The sequence below is a fragment of the Geotrypetes seraphini genome, chromosome 10 (assembly GCF_902459505.1).
Source record: "Geotrypetes seraphini chromosome 10, aGeoSer1.1, whole genome shotgun sequence".
Taxonomy (NCBI): Eukaryota; Metazoa; Chordata; class Amphibia; order Gymnophiona; family Dermophiidae; genus Geotrypetes; species Geotrypetes seraphini.
The window spans coordinates 57,455,267-57,480,522 of NC_047093.1; the positions used below are offsets into that span (position 1 = coordinate 57,455,267).

Here is a 25,256-nt window from a genome sequence, read left to right on the forward strand (position 1 = left end):
CAGATGAAATCTAGTTATCAAAAAAATCTCCCACATTAAGAGCATTAGTAACTAGCTTTAAGTTTGTACCTGAGGCACTGGAAAGATAATTGATTTCCCAAGTAAGGAAGGGTTTCAGTCCACTGCTCTGACCACCAGGCTACTTTTCCACTATATGTGATATGACAGCACCCTCTGAGGAATAGGTTGGGGAAGGCCGCAGAGTTGGAAAGGTATAGTATAGTCACCATCCATGGAGTGCAGATGCATCTCTAGAGTAGAGAATGACACATGGACAAATTTTCCCACATCCCCGCGGGAACTCATTTTCCCATCCTGGCTCTGCGAGTTCTTTTCTTGTCACTGTCCCATTCCTGCAAGGTCTGTCCTCATCTGCATAAGCTTCAAACCCCTTAAAATTCTAAGTGTTCGAGGCTTGTTCGGTTAAGGTAGATCCTACAGGAATGGAGCAGGGACAGAGACAGTGACGAAACTCATGGGGATGGAGATGGGGAAACTGAGTTCCGACAGGGACAAATTTGTCCCCGTGTCATTCTCTACTGTAGAGTCAGAGGGTCAGCTATACTAAAATATTTCTCCTGTTTTGGGCCTTGGATAAAATCTTCTTTGATGCAAAGATTCTGCAAACCGGCTTTTTCTCACTTGTTAATACAGCTGTAGGCAGTTATTTTAAACATTTCTACTCTATTCTGAGCTTTTCAAGCAGTTTTCAGGGTCAATTTGTAATTAAACTGTGGAATTTGTTGCCAGAGAATGTGGTGAAAGCAGTTAGCAAGGTTTAAAAAAGGTCTGAATAATTTCCTAAAAGAAAATTCCATAAGCCTTTATTAAGATGGACTTGGGAAAATCCTAGGATAAGCAGCATAAAATCTGTTTTACTCTTTCGGATCTTCGCAGGTACTTATGACCTGAATTGGCCACTGTTAGGATACTGGACTTGATGGACCTTCGGTCTGTCCCAGTACGGCAACTGTTATATTCTTAGGTTAGTGACTACTGGTACTACTATTAATTATTTCTATAGTGATACCATACGTATGCAGCGCTATACAGAGTAACAAAGAAGACAGTCCCTGCTCGAAAGAGTTTAAAATCTAATTTAGTGCTGCCTGGAAAACCCATTCTGGGCTGTCTCAACACTTGGGCTGTTTCCTTCCCTGAGCCAGGGGCTAGGATTACATTTTGGAGCTATTGTGACGTTGACTGTCAGTTGAGAGGAGAGCAGGTATCAGATGGAGAGAAACCCATACAATTTTAATTAGACGTGTCTCATGCACATGTACTGGCCCTTTAAGTATGTTCTGTTCCCTTTTTGATACATAATCTTACTATTTTTGCTTTATGTCCCTTCTGTTTCCATGCAAACATAGCCAAGGTGTCATGTTTATGCAGTCCTCCGCTATGACCCACTTAACTATAATAGAATAGTGTTACATTAACAGTGTCTGACACTCTTCAGAGGAAGAGCTATTAGACCAGCTGCTGAAGGCATTACTGCATTACAGTGATCTTCAATGCAAGGCCTGTGAGCCAATAGCAGCACCAACAGGGTAATGCCTGCATGAGTCCAGCCCCCACCGTCATACTATGCTTTTATTTTTCGCCAGAGCACAGTAAGCCAGTTGTCCAGTTTTTGGTAGCCATGAAATTTTCCCTCTGCCTCCACCCCTCCCCATGTTCCGGCATGCCTTCCTCCTCCAGTCTCTTAATTCCCTCCCCCCCCTGCAGTGTACCTTTTCAAAATAGAAGTTGCTTACCTGTAACGGTAGTTCTCCTTGGACAGATGATCTTACAGCCACACAAGAAGGTGACGTCCCCGTGATGGAGCCGACCCGGCAGTCTAAAAGCTGCAAAGCTAAAGAGCTTTGCACATGTGCCAGCCCTCCCGCCCGAAAGTATCCCACCTGGCCCCTATATAAGCACATCCCCAACCGACATAAACAGTTCGGTATAAATCTGGCGGCAACAATAGGGGAGGCTGGGCGGGATTGTGTGGCTGTAAGATCATCTGTCCAAGGAGAACTACCGTTACAGGTAAGCAACTTCTATTTCTCCCTGGACAGGGATCTTACAGCCACACAAGAAGGTGCCTCCCGAGCTAAAGGTAACAGAATAACAACATGCTATTATAATAATAATAAAGATCTGTTACCTGAGACGTAGAGGAGGAGGGAAGTTGACGCCTCACAATGCCGCTTGCAGGACCGTAGAACCCAGTGATGCATCTGCGCCGGATTCCACATCAAGGCAGTAGTGTTTGGCAAAGGTATGAATCCTGGACCAGGTAGCCACTCGACAGATCTCTTGGAGAGGAGCGAGGCGAAGGTTAGCCCAGGTGGTAGCCATAGCTCGGAGGTCATGAGCCGTGACATGCGGAGGGATCTCCTGAAGAGCAGGACTGGAGGCGGAGGCGTAATAGTACGCAATGAGCTGGGTAATCCAAGAGGACAATGTCAACTTCGAAACTGGTCTAGGAGAGGAAGATGGACGGATGGAGAGGAACAACTGAGACGGGCGCTGAGGAGTCGCAGTTCTGTCCAAATAGATGCGGAAAGCTCTGGCACAGTCCAGTGTGTGGAGTCGTCCGGCCTCCGGCGAAGGGTGAGGGGGTGGATGAAAAGTAGGCAGCACAATGGATTGGATCAAATGGAAGGCCGAGACCACCTTGGGCAGGAATTTAGGATGAGTGCGTAACAGCACTTTGTCATGAAGAAATTGGGTATAGGGACTATAGGATACCAAGGCATGGAGTTCTCCAATGCGGTGAGCCGAGGTAATAGCTACCAGGAATAGAGTCTTCCAGGTAAGAAATTTGAGTGGTATAACAGAGAGAGGTTCAAATGGGGGAGCCATGAGAGCCTGCAGCACGAGGTTGAGATCCCAGACCGGCACAAGAGGTCGGAGGGGAGGATGCAGATGAAGAAGTCCTTTGAAGAAGCGCTTGACCACAGGATGGCGTACCAGAGAGACCGCGTCCACGGGGTCATGGTACACTGAGATGGCCACCAGATGAAGGCGAATGGAGTTGTAGGATAATCCGCAGACCTGCAAAGAGGCAAGGTAGCGGAGGACCTGAGCCAAGGGCGAGGTGCTGGGGTGAACACGACGGGTGGAGCACCAGCGCTGGAAATGGGTCCACTTGGCGGAGTAGGAGCGTTGAGTCGCAGGAGCTCTGGAGGCAAGAAGGATGTGTAGGACCTCCGAAGGGAAGGCAGAGTCCCCAGTCAGCATGGGAGCAGGAGCCAGGCTGTCAATTTGAGAGACGGAAGATTGGGGTGTAGCAACTGACCGTCGTGTTGTGTGAGAAGATCCGGGAACTGCGGGAGAATCCAAGGAGCCTGAGAAGCCCAGTTGAGGAGGACGGGGAACCAGGCTTGTCGCGGCCAATACGGTGTGATGAGGATCAGGGAGGCATTGTCTGCGATGGCCTTTTGAAGGACTTTTCCAATCAGAGGAATCGGAGGAAACGCATAGAGGAGATGCTGGGACCAGTGGAGGAGGAATGCATCGTCTGCCAGACAGGTTGGTTCTCCGTACCTGGAGCAAAATCTGGGACATTTGGCGTTCGCCTGGGATGCAAAGAGGTCGACGTGAGGAGTGCCCCATTTTGCAAAGATTTTTCACGTAACTGTGCTCCGAAGCGACCATTCTTGAGGACTGAGTTGCCTGCTGAGTCTGTCTGCGAGCTGGTTGTCCGTGCCCGGAAGGTAGACCGCCTGCAGGGTGGAGTGGAGCTGTAGAGCGAGGTTCCAAATGGAGACTGCTTCGCGGGATAGGCGAGAGGAGCCCATCCCCCCCTGTTTGTTCACATAGAACATGGCAACCTGGTTGTCGGTGCGGATTCGGATGATCTGACTGTGCAAGTGGTGTTGGAACACCTGCAGAACGAGATGGATGGCATGCAGTTCCAGGAAGTTGATGCTGCAGCGAGCTAATGCTGGGGACCAGGTGCCCTGCGTGGACCAAGAGAGGAGATGAGCGCCCCAGCCTTTCTTGGAGGCATCCGTTGTGATGGTGACAGTAGGCTGAGGAGGATGAAATGGAAGCCCGTGAGAGAGGGGATCCACGTGAAACCACCATTGCAAGTCCTGAAGCACTTGGGGCGTTAATTGTAGTTGCGTGGAAAGAGGCTGAAGGAACTGGTTCCAATGGGTTTTGAGAAACCATTGGATAGGTCTCATCTTTAGGCGAGCAAACTGGAGTACTTGCACTGTGGCCGCCATGTGTCTTAGCAAGGTGAGAACGTCTCTGGCCGTGACCCAGAGCCCGGGGTACCAGGGTGAAATCAGCTGTTGGATGACAAGGGCCCGCAGTGACGGGAGGAAAACCATAGCCTGCTGAGTCTGAAAAGTTGCCCCGATGAATTGAAGGGATTGAGATGGGAGGAGATGAGACTTTGGAAAATTGAGAAGAAAACCCAACTGTAGAAGGAGGTTGACGGTTTGGCTCAAAGCGTGGCGTGTGAGGCAGGGCGTCAGCCGAAATGAGCCAGTCGTCCAGGTAGGGGAAGATGGACAGGCCCTGTTTGCGCAGATGCGCTACTATGGGGATGACGCATTTGGAGAAGACCCTTGGTGCTGACGAGAGGCCAAAAGGGAGAACTGTGTATTGGTAGTGAAGGTTCTGAAACACAAAACGGAGATATTGCCTGTGAGAGGGATGTATGAGAATATGCAGATAGGCATCCTGAAGGTCTATGGACGTGAGCCAAGCGTCGACTTGGAGCAGAGGAGCAATGGCGGAGATCGAGAGCATGCGGAACCTTTCCTTCAATATGAATTTGTTTAGGTTCCGTAGGTCCAAAATCGGGCGAACGCCCCCCGTCTTCTTCAGAATGAGGAAGTATCGGGAATAGAACCCCTGGCCCCACTGGTGTTCGGGAACCGGCTCTATGGCCCGAATGTCCAGCAACCGAGACAACTCCTGTTGCAAAGGAAGCAGGTGAGATGGTTGAAGTGACTGGTGGGAAGGGGGGCACCAAGGAGGAGGAGCCAGGAAGCGAAGGCGGTATCCATGTTGAATGATGCGCAAGACCCAGGTGTCTGTGGTTATATCCCGCCAGGTCTGGAGAAAAAACCTCAACCGACCTCCCACCGGAACAGCGGGAAGGGGAGGGTTGTCAAAAAGAGGGTTGGGGCTTCTGGCCCGCAGGTTGAGCGGGTTTAGGAGAGCAACGGTCTCTCGGGGCTCTGTTGGAGGATTGCTGCCGATAGGGCCGAAACTGCTTCTGCGGATATGGAGCAAACTGTCTGGCAGAAGAAAACGACTTCCTGGTATTGAACTGCTTCTTAAAGGGCTGTTTTGAGTGATGTGCGGTATCCTCCTCCAGAGCATCCAGTGTGGTGCAATCTTCTTTAAGCCCCTCAATAAGATCCTTAACCTTGTCTCCAAACAAGCTGTCTCCGAGACAAGGAGCATCTGCCACCTTTGCATGGATGTCCACCCCCAGTTTAGAGCATTGCAACCATGCCAGTCTGCGGGTGGAAATACCTGTACCCTCATGGCGGTATCAAAGGCATCGTCAGCTGCCCGGATAAGGTTCTTGGAGCATTCTTCGAAGTTGGAGAGGACGGCATTAAAAGCCTCCTGCGTGGGCACCGGTAAGGTATCGACCAGTTTTCTCATATCCTCCTTGTTAGAATAGAGGTATTGGGTGTAGAGGAACTGATGGATGGCAACTCGCCCAGACAGCATGGAATTTTGGTATGCTCGTTTACCCATGGAGTCCATGATGCGCATCTCGCGGACTGGTGGAGTAGATGCGAAGTCTTTGGAGGACTTGGATTTCCGCAAGGCAGAGTGGACAACCAGGGATTGGTGAGGGAGTTGAGTTTTGCCAAACCCCGCTACATCCTGAACCTTGTATTTATGTTCCAAACTGCGTTTCGTGACCCGGGATGAGTAGGGGGTGTTCCAGATTGCTTTCTGAGAATCAGCCAGAGTAGCATGAAGGGGCAAAGAGACCACTTCTTTTGGAATATGAAGATATTTAAGCACCTGAAGCCTCTGTTCCCGGGGGTCCGGCTGGGCCATGGTGGTCAATTGTAAAGAAGACGCCATCTTGGATAGGAAGCGTGGGTAGGAGGTGTCTTCCGGGGGTGATGCCCTATCCCGCTCAGATGGAGTATCCTCATGAGCCAGAGAAGAGAGCAGGGGATCCGTCTGCAGATCAGGTGAGGGAGAGCGCGAGGAGGAAGCATAGTAGGATTCCAGCTCCGCCGCCATAGAAGAGGTAGTGGAGACAGAGTCAGAGAGATGGGCATCATGCTGGACCAGATGAGGTACGGATGTAAGCTGAGTGCCCTGTTCAATAGGCTGAACGGAGAGGAGCGGAGGAGATGCAGAAAGCAGTTGTTGTTGCTGAAAGAGCTGGAACTGCTGGAAAAGTTGAAAAAGTGCAGGCTGCATCAGAGGCTGAGACTGGTGAGAGAGCTGGGGAGGATCCTGGGTTGGAGCAGCAGCAGCAGACAGTGTAGGAGGAGAGCCCGAGGAGGAGGAGGAACTAGAGGAAATAAGATGTTTAGCTTTCCTCTTCAGTTTCCTGGGTGGGCTGGCTGAAGCAGAGTGCAGATGCTGGTCTGGGGAGGCAGAACGCTGGGCTGCAGGCTCTGTATTAGAAGGAGCACGGTGCCGACAGCTGGAGTCAGTCGGTGCTGAGGGCGGGACCGAGAGAGAGCGATCCTGCCAGGATTGGCCAGTGGGAGCAGTCACTGAGCCAATAGGCAGTGGAGGAGCAAGGGAGCCAATAGGCAGCGTCCCTGCGTGTGACGTCATCGGCCCCGACGTGCCACACGCAGGAGACGCCGGTGCCTGAGCTGGTTTGCGAATCACCAGCTTCGGCACCTTGGGATGCGGTCTCTGCGGCTCCGATGCTCCTTGCTGGCAGGCGGAGGAGAGAGCAGAGGCCGTGTTAGGGAGCTCAAATTCTTTAAGTTTAAGGGCTCAAATTTTGAGCGAGCGCTTGTTTAATTTAGCGCAGTGAGCGCAGGAAGACGTCCGGTGGAGGGGACCCAGGCAACGGATACAGGAGGCGTGCGGGTCAGTCGCCGACATCTTGAGGTCGCACATGGAGCAGCGTTTAAAACCAGGTTTGGCTTTTTCAGACATGCTAAACCAGAGCGCTGCTAAATCAAAATCGTTTAGAAGAGAAATGTTGGTAATAAAAGTTGAAGCGATAAGGAAAAGGGTTGACACCGTTAAGACTACCGAGTCGGATAGATCGCGGAAACTTTTAAAACTGTTTATGTCGGTTGGGGGTGTGCTTATATAGGGGCCAGGTGGGATACTTTCGGGCGGGAGGGCTGGCACAAGCGCAAAGCTCTTTAGCTTTGCAGCTTTTAGACTGCCGGGTCGGCTCCGTCACGGGGACGTCACCTTCTTGTGTGGCTGTAAGATCCCTGTCCAGAGAGAAACTTCATTTCTGGAGGTCACTGGCAGTGAGCAGCTACTCACACACATTATTCATGCTGGCCCCAAAGCCTTTCCTTTGATGTAGTCCTCTCTGTGTAAAACCAGGCTTTAGAGGGAAGGTTCTGGGGCAATCTGAACTACATGTGTGAGTGGCTGCTCACTGCCAGTGACTTCCGTAAGGGAAGATAATTTTTTAAAAGATACACTGGGGGTGAGGTAGAGTTCAGAGGCCAGGAGAGATACCAGATTGCCAACAGGGGTGGGGAGAGAGAGATACTGGGAATCTTCAGCTGGCGGGGTTTGGGAATTCCTGTCAGCCATTGCAAGGATGTGCTGCTGCTGGGTAGGCCTGGGCCCATCTGGGGCAGTAGCACAGAAAGATGTAAATTCTGTCCCCTATCTTGTCAGGATCACTCAAAGCATCACTGAGTAGGGGCAGAATATTGCAGCATGTAGGTATTTCACTTGGTAGGGAGGCTGTATCCCTGCGGTGGTGCTGTTCCCATGTTTTCTAGTGAAAAAGCAAATGCTAAGATCTGTGGTCTACAGCTGTGCAGCCACAGTAAGATATAGGAGATGCCAGCTTAGGGGTTACCATATGTCTGGGAAAACCCAGACATGCCCTTTTTTAGAGGACTGTTCGAGGTGTCTGGCTGGTTTTTTAAATTAAGGGGAATTTGCACTTGTCTGCCTGGGTTTTTAAAAAAACGAGTCACCTACAAGTCCACCCACCTACTTTGAACTCAGCATAAATTATGCATCCAACGTCACTCCCTTTCTGAAGTCTGGCTTGTCTTCAGTCTTCCTGTCCTCCCGGCTGCCTTGCACTTCCTCTCTAGTCCCTCCCTTCCCGTCTTCCCCTCCGTGGTCTTTCAAACCTCAGATTTATTGCTAGCAGCGTCAGTGATTGAGACACCCACTGTTGGCCAGCTCCTCCTGAACTCTTCTCTCTGCGTCCCATATCTTATGATGCAAGTTCCTGTTCCCGCGCAGGTGGGATGTGACAGAGAGGAGTTCAGTAGCTGGCAGGCAGCAGATGTCTCAATCACTGCTTGCAATGTGTCAGAGAAGTGGAAGACTGCGGGGGTGAGTGGGGGAGGGACTAGAGAAAAATACCAGAGTCCCGAACCACATGGCAGAGAACGATGCTGCTCGGAGGGGGAGGGGAGGAAGAAAGGAAGGAAACAGAGCTGGCTCCCGGAGATCGGGGGGGGGGGAGGAGGGGGGAAACAGAGTTGGCAGGGAGATCAGAGGGAAAGTGGCAGGGTGGAGTGGAGTAGAGAAATCAGATGAGGGAATGCAGAAAAGGGGAGAGACAGGCACGAGAGAGATTGTTGCTTGGAAGGGGTCAGCAGAGAAATATGAAGAGAGGGACAGAGATGCTAGATCTGGTATAGGAGAGACAAAAATAAAGAGCGTTGAAGCTGGAATGAATCGTGTAAAAAAGAGAGAGGGAAAGTAGGCTGGATGGAAAGGGGACAGGGTAGCAGGGAATAGAAAGAGAGCAGGTGCCATATTAGAGAGGGAGAGGGCAGATAGTGGATGGAAGGGAGAGATGCTGGATTGAAGAGAGAGAGAGGGCAGACGCTGGTCACCCTCTCCAAATTGTCGGAGGTGACCAGTGGAGTGCCGCAGGGCTCGGTCTTGGGCCCGATCCTATTCAACATATTCGTAGGGGACCTGATTCAAGGGCTTAAAGGTAAAATAACATTGTTCGCTGATGACACCAAACTATGCAACATAGTAAGTAAAAGCACTTTGCCCAACAGTATGACGCAGGACCTACTTCTATTGGAACATTGGTCCTCAACTTGGCAGCTAAGCTTCAATGCTAAAAAATGTAAGTTCATGCACCTTGGCAGCAGAAATCTGTGCAGAACTTACACACTAAATGGGGAAACCTTAGCTTAGAACAAAACAGAACGTGATTTAGGAGTGATAACTAGTGAAGACATGAAAACTGCCAATCAAGTGGAGAAGGCTTCATCAAAGGCTAGACAAATGATGGGTTGTATCCGTAGAAGCTTTGTCAGCCGGAAACCCGAAGTCATCATGCCATTGTACAGATCCATGGTGAGACCTCATCTGGAATATTGTGTACAATTCTGGAGGCCACATTACCAAAAAGATGTGCTGAGAGTTGAGTGGTTCAACGAATGGCCACCAGGATGGTCTCGGGGCTCAGGGATCTCCCGTATGAGGAAAGGCTGAATAAATTGCAGCTGTACTCACTCGAGGAACATAGAGAGAGAGGAGACATGATTGAGACGTTTAAATATATCACGGGCCCTATCAAGGTGGAAGATGATATCTTCTTTCTTAAAGGACCCTCGGTCACAAGAGGACATCCGCTAAAAATCAGGGGCAGGAAATTTCATGGCGACACCAGGAAGTATTTCTTCACTGAAAGGGTGGTTGATCGTTGGAATGAACTTCCACTGCAGGTGATTGAGGCCAGCAGCGTGCCAGATTTTAAAAGTAAATGGGACACGCATGTGGGATCTCCAGGGGGGTAAAGCCGAGGGGGGTGGGTCATTAGAGTGGGCAGACTTTATGAGCTATGGCCCTTTTCTGCCGTCATTTTCTGTTTCTATGACACGGGAAGGAGTGAAGAGAAGATGAGTTTGTATGCAAATGATTTACACCTCCATGCCAGGAATCGGCCAACAGTGATTGACTCCATTATCTTTAGTGAACCTGGGCCTTAGACGCTACAAGTGGAATTTAGCCTAAAAAGCATCCTTGGGTGGTGATTCAGTTTATTTAACCTGAAGAGAACCAAATATGGGGGTCACTTAGATTGTTTACTTCTGCCTCTATCCATCATTAAATATTCCACAGCCTTAGAAAGGAATCAGTTTACTCAAATATTTGGTTGATTTTCATGTAGCAAATTAAATGTTTGGCAGACAGACCTTCCTTTCTGCTCACTGTTATCCAACAAGCCTTGTGATGCAGCCAGTGATGTACCCTAAGTGGCCCTGTGGCTTATTTTTCTGTCATGTACCTGATTTCCCTTAAGTCACTCGCAATCTTTTCTTGCTTTCCAGCTTGTGCAGTCGCTGGGCTGTGGAACTGTGTTACCGTTCGTCCTGTAAATATAGCTGCTGGCATCTGGATGATGTAAGTCTGTTTCTTCCCATGTTGCAATAGATGGTGATGCTTTTTGTTTCCCAAGGATTGAAAGCAAAAGTAGTACTGTGGGAAGGTTGCTAGCCTGCACCTTGCACTCTTACTGGAAATGTCTTCAGAGCAGCTGATCTGAAAGAAGAAACACTCTGAAATATTTTTAAGAAAGTAATAGGACTTGAATATTTCAGTTGGCAGTTAAAAGAGAGAAAGCAGGTGTTCTCTCTGTTTTCTGAGACAATACTTGTGTTTAATATTTTTTAAAAGCAGGGATTGGGGGGGGCGTGGCTTGGAGCGCGCACGATATGGCAGCCTAACCGCAGCGCTCCCGTATCCAGGCAACAAATGGAATAAAAATAAAACTTCTACTTTCTCAAATCGCTATTAAAAATACATAAAACAACGTCGGAAATGGCGAGCATGAAGCAGGGGAAAGCTGAAAAACCTTCAACATCGGGTATATCAGCAAAAAGAACAAAAGTAACTCCCCTGTCACCATCGAGTGTACCGTTCCCGATGGAGACTGAAGAACTCACTGAAAAGTCAGATATTATGACAGAACTGTTCAAAATAAAACTGATGCTGACTGAAAATGCCAACAAAATATCTGAAGTTAAAGAAGAACTTCTTATCATGAAACAAGAGATCCAAACGGAAAGACTGAGAATGACAGTGATGGAAGAAAAAATGGAGAAATTTGAATCCTTCACACAAGAATATGACAAAGATAAAAAAGAAGTAGCAGCTTTAAAAAATCAATTGGTGGATATGGAAAACCGAGGAAAAAGAAAGAACATCAGAATTTTGGGGCTGGCTGAAAATATTGAAGGGGGAGATCTTGTACAATTCCTGGAAAATCTTTTACCTAAACTGCTTCAGCTCAACTCAAAATGGCCGTTAGAAATTGAAAGAGCCCACAGAATCCCCACAAGAAAGCCAGTAAACCAGGCTGCTCCAAGACCTTTGATATTCAAGGTGTTAAGGTATCAACAAGCTCAAGAAATATTAAAAATGGCAAAAGCAAATAAAAACTTGAATTATAAAGGATCAAAACTGATTTTAGTACCGGATTTTGCTAAATATACAGCAAACATAAGAAAACAATTCCTCACATACAGACAGCAGCTGAAAGAAAAAGGATACATATATGGAATATATTATCCATCCACTATGAGAGTATCCAGTGGAAATAAATCCATATATTTTCAAGACCCGGCAAAACTGAAAGAATTTCTGACACAAAAAGAACCTATGTTTACATAAAAAACAGAACAATTCAGCTGAAGAAAGAAGAAAGAAGAAAGAAGATGGGAAAAAGGGAAAATAAAGAAGATTATTAATAAAAAAAAAAAAAAAAAAAAAAAAAAAAATAAAAATTAAGATATAAGAAATGTTATTAACTGGAAATATAATTTATATTTATTGATATAGTGGATGCAATAATATAATATTATTTTATTAAATTAATTATTAATAAAATATTAGCATCCACAATCATTAATATTTAAAAAAAAAAAAAATAATAAAATAAAATATAAAAAAAAAATTTTTTTTAATTATTAATATATAAATAAATAAATTATTTATTTAAAAATTTATATAAAATACATGTTTTAATCAAAATAGAAAATTTATTCAATTATATAGCATATTAACTTATTATGATTAAGGAATAATGAAATGATTTACAATGAAATTATCATTAAAAATATTGATAGGAAAATTTTATTATTGTTATATTGAGAATAAGATTTAAAAATGAAATATATTAATTTATAATAAAAACAATATTTTAATTCTGTATAAGAAAATTATAATTTTATGAAATATATACAAGAAAATAATTTGATTATTAACAGGATTAATTAATAAAATAGATGTCTAATATAAAATTTTTATTTGATTCAATTATTCAGTCATATTAACTTATTATGAAAAATAAGAAAATAAGTAATTGATTGGTAGATAATTAATAAAATATGAATTTATTATAAAACTTATTTATTGACATAAAATGTATATTTTGGTTAATTATTTATTTAAATTAATTTATTATGAAGATGATCTATGAAAATGATTGAAATGCATTATTATTAATATTAATATATTTATATAAAAATTGATATATTTAATTTATATGATGATATATAGATATATATAGAGAAATAGAGCTATATTTGTAATATGTTTATTTATTAAGAGTATTATATTACATGTATGCATGATATTGAATTTAATTTTATGAATCAAATATATATAATTCTCAGTAAATTTATAAAATATTATAGATTAAATGGATATAATTTTCAATTATATAAGGGTGGAAGTATAAAGAATGTATTGAATTTAGAAATATGTTTTTAAATAATATAATGAATTATTAGTTGCCTGGAGATGGAGATGTAGGTTTTGCATGACCAATGCGTGTTCCAAATCAGAATATGATAATGGGTGGGAGGGGAGGGAAAATAATGGGTGGGATAGGATATAAATTTTTAATGAATGTGCTAGGAGATAATCGTATAAACTATCATAGAATATTGGTTAAAACATAACTATTAATTAGATGGATATAAAAATGTATTCGCTGAATGTCAATGGTTTAAATCATCCTATTAAGAAGAAGAAATTATTATCGTTCCTTAAAAATCAAAATGCGGACATTTACTTCATTCAAGAGACCCATCTTTCGGAAATTGAATCAAAAAAATTATCTGGAGGTTGGATTTCTAAATGTTTATTTGCACCAGCTTTAAAGAAAAAAGCTGGAGTGGCTGTTCTAATAAACAAAAAATGTAATGCAGATTTTAAATTAATTAATTATGATCCCTTAGGTAGATGGGTACATATCGAGATGGTTCTGGGAAATACAACCCTGAATTTATTCAATTTATATGCTCCTAATACGAATCAAATGGAGTTTTTTAAACAAATTCAACAATTGCTCTTACCACTGGCTACATCTAATTTAATAGTAGCAGGGGATTTCAATGCTGTAATGGATCCGATTTTGGATAAAAAACCAAGTAAAGTTATGAAATCATTAGGCTTAGATAATTTGATAATATCTTGTGATTTAGTAGATATATGGCGAATTCTTCATTTTAATGATCAGGAATTTTCTTTTTGTTCTCAGGTCCATAAATCTTTTTCACGAATTGATTATATATTTGTTTCTAATAATATAGCGCAGCGTGTCTTAAAAGCAGTAATTGATCCCATTATAATTTCAGATCATGCTGGTGTGTGGATTAATCTTCAAAATTATGATATAGAAAACTTTGATTTAATTTGGAGATTTAATAATGATTTATTATCGGATTCAAAATTTCTTGAAGATTTTAAAATAAAAATGCAAGAATTCTTTCAATTTAATGAATCAGATGATATTAATGCTGAGATCTTATGGGATGCTTTTAAAGCAACTATGAGAGGAAATATTATTTCATATTCAACATTTATTAACAAACAAAAAAAAAAACAATTTCTTGAGATGGGAAAGCAAATTAAATTATTAGAAAATAAATTAATTGAGAAATGGGAAAATAATACATTACAAGAATTATTAAAATTAAAAGTTAAATATAATGAGATTTCTTCTCAAATTGTGAGGAAAGACATTTTCAACAAACAAGTACAATATTATGGAAATTCAAATAAAGCGGGGAAATTATTAGCAAACTTTCTAAAAGCAAAGAAAAGAAAATCTAAGATTATTGCAATTAAAGATACACAAGGTAACACACATACCAACACAAAAGATATTATAACACAATTTCTTGATTTTTACAAAGAATTATATACTTCCAATTCTTATAAAAATAAAGAACAAGACGGATTAACTTTTTTAAATTCATATATTGGACCAAATATTCCAGATCATATAAAAGGAAGTTTAGAAGAACCTATATCTTTAAAAGAATTAGAAACAGCATTGAAGTCTCTTAGAGTTGGATCCGCTCCAGGTGGAGATGGGTATACTGTTGAATTTTATAAATTTTTCCAAAATATCATATTACCACATCTGTTAAATTTGTATCAATATCAAATAAAGAATGAAAATATTTCTGGTACTATGGCAGAATCGATAATTATAGTCTTACCAAAACCAAACAAAGATCCTACTCTGGTTTCAAATTACAGGCCTATTTCATTATTGAATGTGGATAACAAATTAATGGCTAAAGTATTAGCATTAAGATTGGCAAAAGCTCTCCCTTTCATTATTGATGTACATCAAACAGGATTTATTGCTAAAAGACATTCATCAAATAATACTAGATTAGCATTCCACTCATTAAATTTAGCAAAAAATATAAATGATCCAGTTTTTTAAATATCTTTAGATGCAGAAAAAGCCTTTGACAGAGTGGAATGGAATTTTATATACCAAGCTTTACAATGGTTTGGTATAGGATCCGGTTTTATTAAAATGATTCAGACATTGTATAGCTCTCCTGGAGCAAGATTATATATTAACAATAATTTATCAAATAGATTTAACTTACATAGGGGAGTTAGACAAGGATGCCCTCTGTCTCCTTTACTTTTTGATATTGTCCTAGAACCTTTATTAATTGCAATAAACAAAACTAAGGAGATAAAGGGAATATCATTTACCAGTTTTGAATTTAAATTATCTGCATATGCAGATGATATATTATTATATTTAAGAGAACCGGAAACTACTATTCCATGTATACTTAATTTAATAGAAAAATATGGTACTTTTTCTGGATATAAAATTAATTGGAACAAATCTGAAATTCTCCCAATAAATGTTCATTGTACCAAAGGATTATTTGAACCATATTCATTTATTTGGAAAGATGATGGTATAAAATACTTAGGAATTATGATCAAAAATACAATTGAAGACACAGTCAAAGAGAATGAAAAACTTTTATTGAAAAAAATAACAGAAATGTGTGAGCAATGGAATCCATTACATCTTTCTTGGTGGGGAAGAATTCAAACAATTAAAATGATGATATTGCCTGTGGTTTGTTACCAAATGAGTATGATTCCAATATTTTTTCAGGGGTCATTTTATAAAAAACTTAACAATGTTCTTACAAAATTTGTTTGGTGTGGGAAAAGACCAAGAATCGCATTAGTATCATTACAAAGACCAATTGTGGAAGGGGGGGTAAATTTTCCAAATTTTTATAGGTATCATCAAGCCTATATCTTAAGACAGGGTATGTATTGGATCCTCCCAGACCTTTTAGAAAATGTACCAGATTGGCTGTATTTAGAATGGCGGCTCCTGTTCCCTTTATATCCAGAACAGTTAATAACTATAACAATGCCTAAAAGATACAAAGATCACAGAATTTTATTTGACACTTGGAAAACATTGAGATATATCAGTAATCTATCACCAGAACCTATTGCTAAATCTCTAAATCAATCAATATGGATAAACTCCAGGATCAGAATTGGCGGATTTAAAATCGTCTGGAAACAATGGATAAATGCAGGAATAAGAACACTGAATGATGTCATATCAGAAGGATCACTGCTTAGTTTTTCACAATTGCAAAATAAATTTGGATTAAATAAAACACAATATTTTAAATGGATGCAATTGAAGCAGGCCATTCAGGTAGGGTTCCCTGAATGGAAAAATCTAAATAATCAATATAGTCTACAGGTTCTATGTTTCCAGACGGATTTTTTGGGTCACCAAGCCGCAAAATGGTACAAATTGATATACGGATTTTTAAATAAAAAAAAGAAAACAGGTCTCAGGGATATTTGGAGTATTGAGATTGGTCAGACAATTTCTGAATCTCAATGGCCACGATTTTGGTCCTGGAGATTAAGATCTACAAGGTCAGCATCTATGAATCAAACATGGTTATTCTTATTACATAGAGTATTCTGGACCCCAACGCGCCTGCAAAAAATAGATAGTACTAGATCTAATAGATGCTGGCATTGTAAATTGGAAATAGGGACGTTAGATCATTTAATCTTTTTCTGTCCCTATGTAAACGCATTTTGGAATTCAATTTGGCCCCAAATTAATAAGTTACTAGAGAATCACGTAGGACTCTCATATGACACCATATTATTTGGTACTGCAATGAGAACTAAGAGTCCGATTTCAGCAAATAATAATAAGCTATTACTAATACTAACAGGAGTCGCCATGCAACAAATTACTCAAAATTGGAAAGATTATACCAAATTAAATTATACATTCTGGTGGAATTCTGTCTGTCATATTTATAAAATGGAAAAAATAATAGCGTTACAACAGGGAAATCTTCTTAATTTCAAGAAAATTTGGCAACCATTGACAAATTATTCTAATGATTAGTTTCTTAGCACAATGATAAAAATTATATATGAATAGGGTGGGATTTGATTAATTAATAGAAATATATTATATAAAAAGGGAGAGGGAATTATATTTTATATGTTATTGTATAATCTTTATCATATTATATTTTAAATACTATGAATTATTAATGATAATATTTTGGATATGTAATAATTAATATATATTGTATGATTCAAATATTGTAAGAATGGAAAATTTATAAATAAAAAATTAAAAAAAAAAAAAAAAAAAAGCAGGGATTGGGGGAGGGGAGGGGCTGCTGCTGGGCTGATCAACATCAGATGCCCATGCAGGCATTACCCTGAATATAGCATGGACACAGTAGCGTAGTAATGGAGAGCAGTGCCTGGGATGGTGATTCCCCTCCCCCGCCTTCTTCCCCCCCTGTACCTTCATAATTTCTCCGGCGTGAGCAGCATGCCTACGTCAGTGTTGGTTCGCCGTTTGACGTCATTTCCTAAGTGTGGGTCCCAGAAGTGACAGAGAGAGTACCGATGCCGACGCAGGCAGCAACCTCATGCCGGGGAAGTAAAAATGTTATAGGGAAAGGCAAGGGGTCCTTGCGCACGGGAAGGAGAAGAGCAGGGGGTGCCACACCCTTAGGAAGACCACGCCCAGGGCGGACTGCCCCCCCGCACTCCTCTTACTATGCCACTGCATGGACAGCTGAAAAGAGGAATTGGGGGGAAATATTTGAGAAAGCAAGGGTGATATGCAAAACTTTTATTCCAAGCAAGAATGGAAAGATGCATTCCAAGGAATACTCAATGGGCAGCCTTTTTGCTGTCCCAGCTTTGTGTTTTCTTAGCTGGTTAGCGGACCAAATATCGCATCAAACTGGCTAAATTCCTCCCTAAACCATCCCTAACCAGTTAGGGAATGGCTGGTTAGTGGAGATATTCAATAGCGTTACTTGGCTCTGGCTAGCCAGATCAGCAGGGTTTAACTGAGCAGGAGCTTCTCTTGCCTGGTTAAATCCCTTTATATATCAAGCCTAACATTTTTCAAAGTTTCTTTACACTAAGAGCCTCTTCTATTAAACTGCGCTAGCAGTTTTCTAGCACGGGGAGCCGTGCTGAATGGCCCGCGCTGTTCCTGATGCTCATAGAGTTCCTATGAGCGTTGGGAGAAGCGCGGGTCATTCGGCACGGCTCTCCGCACTAAAAACTGCTAGCGCGGTTTAATAGAAGAGGGGGTAAGTGCTAATTTCCAACATGTTTTTCTGAATGCCCTTGTCCTTTTTCAAATTGTGAGCCTAACTCTCAAACTTATAACGTGAAAGTTAAATATCTAAATTTATGCACATCTGTAGTCAAAAAATAATACAGACAGTCACTTTGTCAACATGTAAGATACCCATACTGTTAAAAAAAATCACCTAAAAAATGTAGAACAAACCTATATGGTTAAGCATTGATGGTAGTCAAAATAGAGAGGAAGCCAAAGTACAAAGCAACCAAGACGCACAAAAAAGAAGCACAAGGGGTCTTCAAGTTCAGAGCAGTCAAACTTCCATTTATTGAAGAACCCGACATGGTCTGTGTTTCGGCATATCCGCCTGCATCAGGGGTCATTCAGTGTAATCCATACAAAGAACAATGGAAAGTTAAACCAAACAGATAACACCAGCTATTGACTCTCTCAACAATCAGTATCCAAAGTATAGCAAGAGTGAAGTTACACCTGCTCAGAACTTGAAGGCCCCTTGTGCTTCTAAGCATTGATGCTGCCATTTCATTCAAAATGGTGCAGCCCTTTTTGGCTTCACCACCTGTTATTTAGGTGCTAAGAACTAGTCAGTGTAATTTGAATTAATTCTGTGATACACGAAGCAACCTGTTAGATTAACTGTTTCACTGATGAGGGAATAAGCAGGGGCACAGAGAGTCCTTACTTCAGGAAGCAGTGTGAGAGTTGCAGGGGTTCTGGTATTTAATACGGTCTTTTTCTTGTTCAGATTAAATGCTTTCATCCTCTTCCTCTGTGAAGCCCCATTCTGCTGCCAGTTTATTGAGTTTGCAAATGCTGTGTCTACAAGAGCGGATAAGCTGCTGCCTTGGAAGAAGGCTGTCTTCTACTGTGGGTAAGATGTGGTCCTAGTCTTCTGCATATATCAGGAAGGCATCAGTTGGATCATGAAAAGGCAAAGCCTGTCCCTCTCCATAAACTATGGCATGGGAGCCAACTTATGTAAAGTTAATTGCCCTGGCCTTCTCAGCTACTGAGCTCTGAATTTCCCCATCCTTTGCTGTCCTTTGTTGAAGTCATTTTATTTCTGCTTAGGTTGATTTATTATTTGTTGGTAGCTAAGTCTTTTTAGATCTTTTGTATAAAAATACATTTATTTATTCAAGTTTCTATACTGTTCTCCCAGGGGAGCTCAGAATGGTTTACATGAATTTATTCAGGTATACAATATATCTAATGTACCTGGGGCAATGGTGGGGGGGGGGGGGGAGATTAAATGACAGTGTGGGTTTGAAGGCTGTATCTTTAACCGCTGCACCAGTCTAGAAATCAAAATGTAGTAAAAGTGAGCCAAGTATAGGACAATCAAGCCATTGTGACATCACTGATGAGGCTGGCTCTTAGACATTGGTGGAATGAGGCATTATGATGTCACAATACCAGCTCTGGTTATCAGAGGCTGAAACTTTTCATACTATTTATTCAATTTTCTATGCTGTTCTCCCAGGGGAGCTCAGAACAGTTTACATGAATTTATTCAGGTATTCAAGAATTTTTCCTTGTTTGTCCCGGTGGGCTCACAATCTGTCTAATATACCTGGGGCAATGGGGGAATTAGGTAACTTGCTCAGGGTCACAAGGAGCAGCGTGGGTTGGAACCCACAACCTCAGGGTGCTGAGGCTGTAACTTTTAACCACTACGCCACACTCTCCCCTGAAATGGTGACATCAAAACTTTGAAATAAGGAAGATCCAGATTGTCTCATGTGCTGTCTCATGTGTCCATTCTCTGACTCTTTCCAGGATGGCCGTATTCCCTGTGATTCTCAGTTTAACTCTGACTACGTTCTTGGGGAACGCTCTAGCATTCTCAACAGGAGTACTGTATGGCCTGGCTGCCCTTGGCAAAAAGTAAGAACATTAAAAAATTTTTTAAGGGTTTTTTATTTTTTTTATTTTTTTTGTTAAACTTGTATAATAGAGCACCAAGGGAAGTGGGAAGTAGGTGATGAGAGGGTACAATGTGAGGGATTCAGGTAGTAGCTTAGGGTCCCTTTTATCAAGCTGCAGTAGAGGTTTTTAGTGCGAGCTGGCATAGTAAATTCTCCGCTGCTCATAGAATTCACTGGCCTACGCTAAAAACCTCTAGGTTTAATTAGGGATCATTGCGAAAAACCAACTTGAATGATCCTGAAACTTTCAGAATATGCTGCCTAGAGGTGAAATAAAAGGGGAGCAGATACGGAAGGATACATTTTTCAAATTGCCACAGTTGTATGGTATACTGTAATTTCTGCAAAAAAAACAAACAAACCAACAAAACAATCGGCTGGCAAAATCCAATGTGGAAGACAAACAGAAAGCTAGCCAGTGAGAAGATTAAAAATAGACTTTATTCATGTCATGCTGCAATGATTAAGAACTGATGCCCAACATGGAGATTGTGTAATAAGCAGATTCTACCAGTTAGTTGAACTGGATTTTAAGACCAATTGGTATTTTATTAAGCCCCTGAAGCATCCCTGGGTGAAACATGGTATGGTCATGTCAGGCATCAGTTTTTAATCTTGGAGCATGACATGTGAACAAGTTCTATTTCTAACCTTCTTACTGGCTAACTTTCTGTTTCTCTTCCATACTTTAATTGTTGTACACACAGCCCTAAGACTGATCTACTCACTGAAGAAATTCGACCACATCACAGAGGTATACCACGACTCACATTGGCTCCCAATACAAGCGAAAATACACTTCAAATTTTACTGCCTACTATTTAAAGCAATAAACGGAGACAGCCCAGCCTATTGACAATACACTTGACAATTACTCTCTGTATCTTCGCTGTATATGTACAGTCTCTTCCCCTGTAAACCGCTTTGAATTGTTTGTGGTATAGCGGTATACAAAAATAAAGTTATTATTATTATTATTGGAACAATCGACTAGTTCAATCCACCTCAACCAGACATAGGAGAACTCACGCACCATTCACATACCCTCCAACCAAAAAACGTCAAAAGAAAAAAACTGTATGACAACCTCCTAGCCATTCGAGCTGCAACACTCAACCCCCAACTCTACAACCTATTGACCTCGACCACAGACTACAAAACCTTCAAAAAAGAAATAAAACCCTTCTATTCAAAAAACACATAAAACCCAACTAACACAATCAGGAATGTCCCAAGCATCACCTGCAACTACTACATATGTACCTCCAATATCATGACAACTCAGATGTAATCCTTAGCAACTCAAAGAAATATACAAACTACTCCCTAAATACTTCTAATTTCCTGACAATCCATTTGTAATCCGCCTTGAACCGCAAGGTAATGGCGGAATAGAAATCCCTAATGTAATGTAATTTGGAGATAGTAACAGTATTATGATGTTGTAACTTATATATTGTTTGATTGCATTTGTGGTTTTAATTAAAAAAAAGAAAAAGTAAACTAAGAATGTATTGCATTAGGGTAGTGAAACACAAAGTTAAAACCAGTTAAGAGAGGGTCCAAATCCACTTTCAGTGGCATAGTTACGAGGCTGGAAACTAGGGTTTAAGTGCTGCACCAAATAGTATATTTTCCTATGTTATTTGTCCGAATATGAATAATGGACAATGAGCTTTAACATAACAAGTAATAAAAGAAGCAACATGAAATCAGAGATCAAGTGTTTATTTTTGTAGAATTTAGCACAGTAGAACCCCTGATTATTTGTATTTGAATTTAAATCACTATTCGGTTGGATATGCATAAAGTAGCCGGGGCACTATTTAGGGTTCAGCCCTAAGTTCTGGCCACACGATGCTGAAGCTGATTGAGATTGGGAATATTGAAGAGTAACATTCTCTTCTCCTGATGGCAGACCACAGAATGCACATGGGTCAGGCTTGGGAAAAAAACCATCCTCCACGTCTCTCTCCCTACAATTATTAGGGAAGGGCCATTGTTTGCAACGACAGAGGAAATGTTGTTGCATTTTGTTTCCAAATAAAACTGAGCATGAAAAACCATGACATTTCATATTTGTCATTTTCCAATAATAGTGCACTTTCCCGATAATAGTTTGGTTTTCACTTTCCCGATAATAGTTTGGTTTTCACTTTCCCGATAATAGTTTGGTTTTCACTGCAGCTTGTTTTTCTGCTCCAGCAGTTACTTTGTGAACTTGCATTGTTTCAGCAAAGTGTCCCCTGAAGAAGGCATTTTCAATGCCGAAACTGGGATCCTTGTTGGAACCTATTGTTTCTAATAAAGACTTTTGTTGGTTGTTAAGACATCAGCCTTGCCTTTTTTTGTTGTCTTGTGCTTTTATCCCAAGGCGAGGATCTCTTCTATCTGCCTGCCGATAATGGAACCACCACGTTTGCAAACTTGTGCACGCATGCAAGCCCTATTGGAAAGATTGTGCCCTTTTTCCTCATAGTATGCACAGTTAATCAAAAACCAAACAAAATGAATATTTATGTAAATACTTCTAGTACTACTACTGATCATTTCTATAGTGCTACTAGACATGGGATTCAACACACCATGAACATTTTCTGGCTTCCTATCCCTATAAGAGTCAGAGCTGTTACCGCCGCAGCCAGAGCTAAAAAAAAAAAAACCACGCTATGGTTTTGTAAAAGGGGGCGTTAATGATTACTGGCGCCTTAGAACGCTTAAATGCTGCTAGCTGCAATTCTAGAAATGGCGCCTAGTGGTTGATTGACAACTGACACATTGCAAGCAGTGATTGAGATGCCATTTATAGAATCGGGGCCTAAATACCCACCCCTGCTATGGTAGTCGGACTGGAAGGGAAGAGAAGGAAAGTACAAGTGAGCAAAAATCTTGGGCAGTTGTGATTATAAAAGCTCATGTTATTTAAAGAACTTCAAAAGAGCAACACAGTTAGAAACAAAATTACCACTCTAAAGTACAGCAGTGCCCAAAAATTCCCCAAAGATTCTAGGCTGTAGAGACCTAGAGTCATGCAGCCTGAAAATTGGGACCATCCCTCATTCAAATCGAGCATCCCTAGTGAAGTTCATGTGCACACTAAGGTCTGCAGCTGCTTCTAAATCCGTCTGAGCCAATGCATAATGGTGAGGTCCACAGCTAGAAGATGGTAGGGGTGGGTGTTATGCGGCAGTCTGGCTTTCAGTTCACAAAGTTCAGGAAAACCTGGCGAACTGTGTTCAATTCCCACTGCAGTTCCTTGTGACCTTGGACAAGTCACTTAACCCCCCCCCCCATGCGAGCCCACTAGGGGTAGAGAAGGTACCTGAAAGTAGTATGTAAACCACTCTGATTGTACCATAGAACGGTGATATCTAAAAATGAATTAATACTAATAGCATTGACAGCGGAAGTGCCTCAGTTGGATTGGATACACCACATTACTGAGTCCAAAAGGTAAATTTTGGCATCCATATGTATAAATACCAGGATCAAGTAATGTGGTAGGAAGATTGTGCTGTACCTTCCTTTATCCTAAGTTTCATATTTTCTGTAGCTGCTCTTGGGTCTCAATGCGACCTGTTCTCCTCCTTTCTGTAGGGGAGATGCCATCAGTTATGCCAAACTGCAGCAGCAGAAGCAAACGGATGAGGAGAAGCTAACGGGGAGCTTGGAGCCCGAGTGACTGGAGTCTGCAGCATGCTGAGGCCCTGCCACGGGACAAGACTGCAACATTTAATCTTTTTAAAGAAACACTATTTATGGCTGTCAGTAAAAACGATAAAACTGTTTTATTCTTTCTACTGATTCTGCAGGTGAATGCCTGTTTATTCTTGGAGATCATGAGCAGGGGGTACTAAGAGATTGTACTCAGTCCAGAAACTGGAGAATGAGCCAGACCAGTGAAGAAATTGCCACTAAGTACTAACACAGTGGATTCCCAGTGTCCCTTCATACTCAGTACTATAGGTAAATAGCATCATTTGAAGGATGGCCTTGGAATTCATTTCACTTCCTCAGTCAAGAGCTTGTGAACCATCCTGCATCCTTGAATCACGGTTCTTTTGATGTGGAAAGCTCGTGTATGATCTGCATCTGTCCTGTCCTTTTTCCTGCTGGAAGCTCTTACCATTTTCCTGTGTTTTTTTTTTTTTACCATTCTGTGTGTATTTGAGTGGAATGAACTCTTCTTGCAGTGGAATGAATTTTTCTTGCCTTGGGGGGTAGGGAAGGAGGGGGGGAAGGACAGAGTCTCTTGTTTCAGCACAAATCTCAGCTGTGTCTAATACAGATGCTTTGGCCGCATGGGAGCAAGTGGGGGAATAGTGGGACAGAAGCACTAATGGCTAGGAAGGGACAATTGGTTTTAAAGTTGTTTGTTGGCTTTTCAGACTGCTTATTCTTCAGCTTGTCTTCCTCTCCCCCCCCCTCCCACTCGCTTCCTTTTTCATCATATAATTTTGGTTCCTGTCTCTTTCCTGTCAGGTTCACTGGGATGGTTTGGACGGGCTGGAGTGGGCTTTGACGGAAACTCCAGTGGATGGGGCCTGTATACAGTGCTGGGCAGAACTCTGAGTTTCTGGCCCAGAAATATCTAAGAAAATGAACAATTTCAATTAAATCATTAAATTATAGAGAGTCTATATTTGGGCAGACAGGATGGACCATTTGAGTCTTTTATCTGCCATCATTTACTGTGTTACTGATGTAGTTCAAAGTCCTCTCTAGAACAGTTGGGGGCTATTCTCCTTATCTATCTGTTACAAAACTCTTTGGAAAATAAGAGTTCTGCTTGTCTTTAATCTTCCCTTGATCCCAGCCTACGGCCTGTTTCTTTTTTGAAAGCAGAATACAGTATTTCTCTGTTCTGGACTCGGATTCTGTCCAGGTTACGTCGCCTCCCTGTGCATGTGTGCTTCCCTGTCACTGAAAAGTGAAACAATAGTACATAGATGCATTCTATGTAATATTGTCTGAATTTTTGAAATTTATCCTGCTGTCTTGATCATCCGTTCCAGAAATGGCTGCTTGCTAGAGAAACACTTCCTCACTAGCCATGTCTCCTTCAGCCATTCTGGACACTGCTTAAGGCGGTGATCACACAACCTTGTCCTATAAAGTGTTCTGTATAGGACAAGATTGATTAATTGCACAGGCCAACAACAAAATAAAATTTCTTGGTGCCTTGGGTTTTTGATTTGTTCCCGGGGTTATTTGGGGGCGCTGAT

At 41.7% G+C, this 25,256-nt stretch overlaps 1 protein-coding gene across 1 annotated transcript in view; it reads left to right on the forward strand.

The window, feature by feature from the left end:
* CACFD1 (calcium channel flower domain containing 1) overlaps positions 1–25,245 on the forward strand; it is a 34,445-nt gene extending 9,200 nt beyond the window's left edge. The window contains exons 2-5 of the mRNA XM_033959977.1: positions 10,461–10,533; positions 18,849–18,974; positions 19,883–19,990; positions 23,629–25,245. Of these exons, the coding sequence (XP_033815868.1) occupies positions 10,461–10,533; positions 18,849–18,974; positions 19,883–19,990; positions 23,629–23,713 (392 nt within the window). The 3' untranslated portion in view covers positions 23,714–25,245. The remainder of the gene's footprint in view (positions 1–10,460; positions 10,534–18,848; positions 18,975–19,882; positions 19,991–23,628) is intronic.
* Positions 25,246–25,256: the final 11 nt, after the last annotated feature.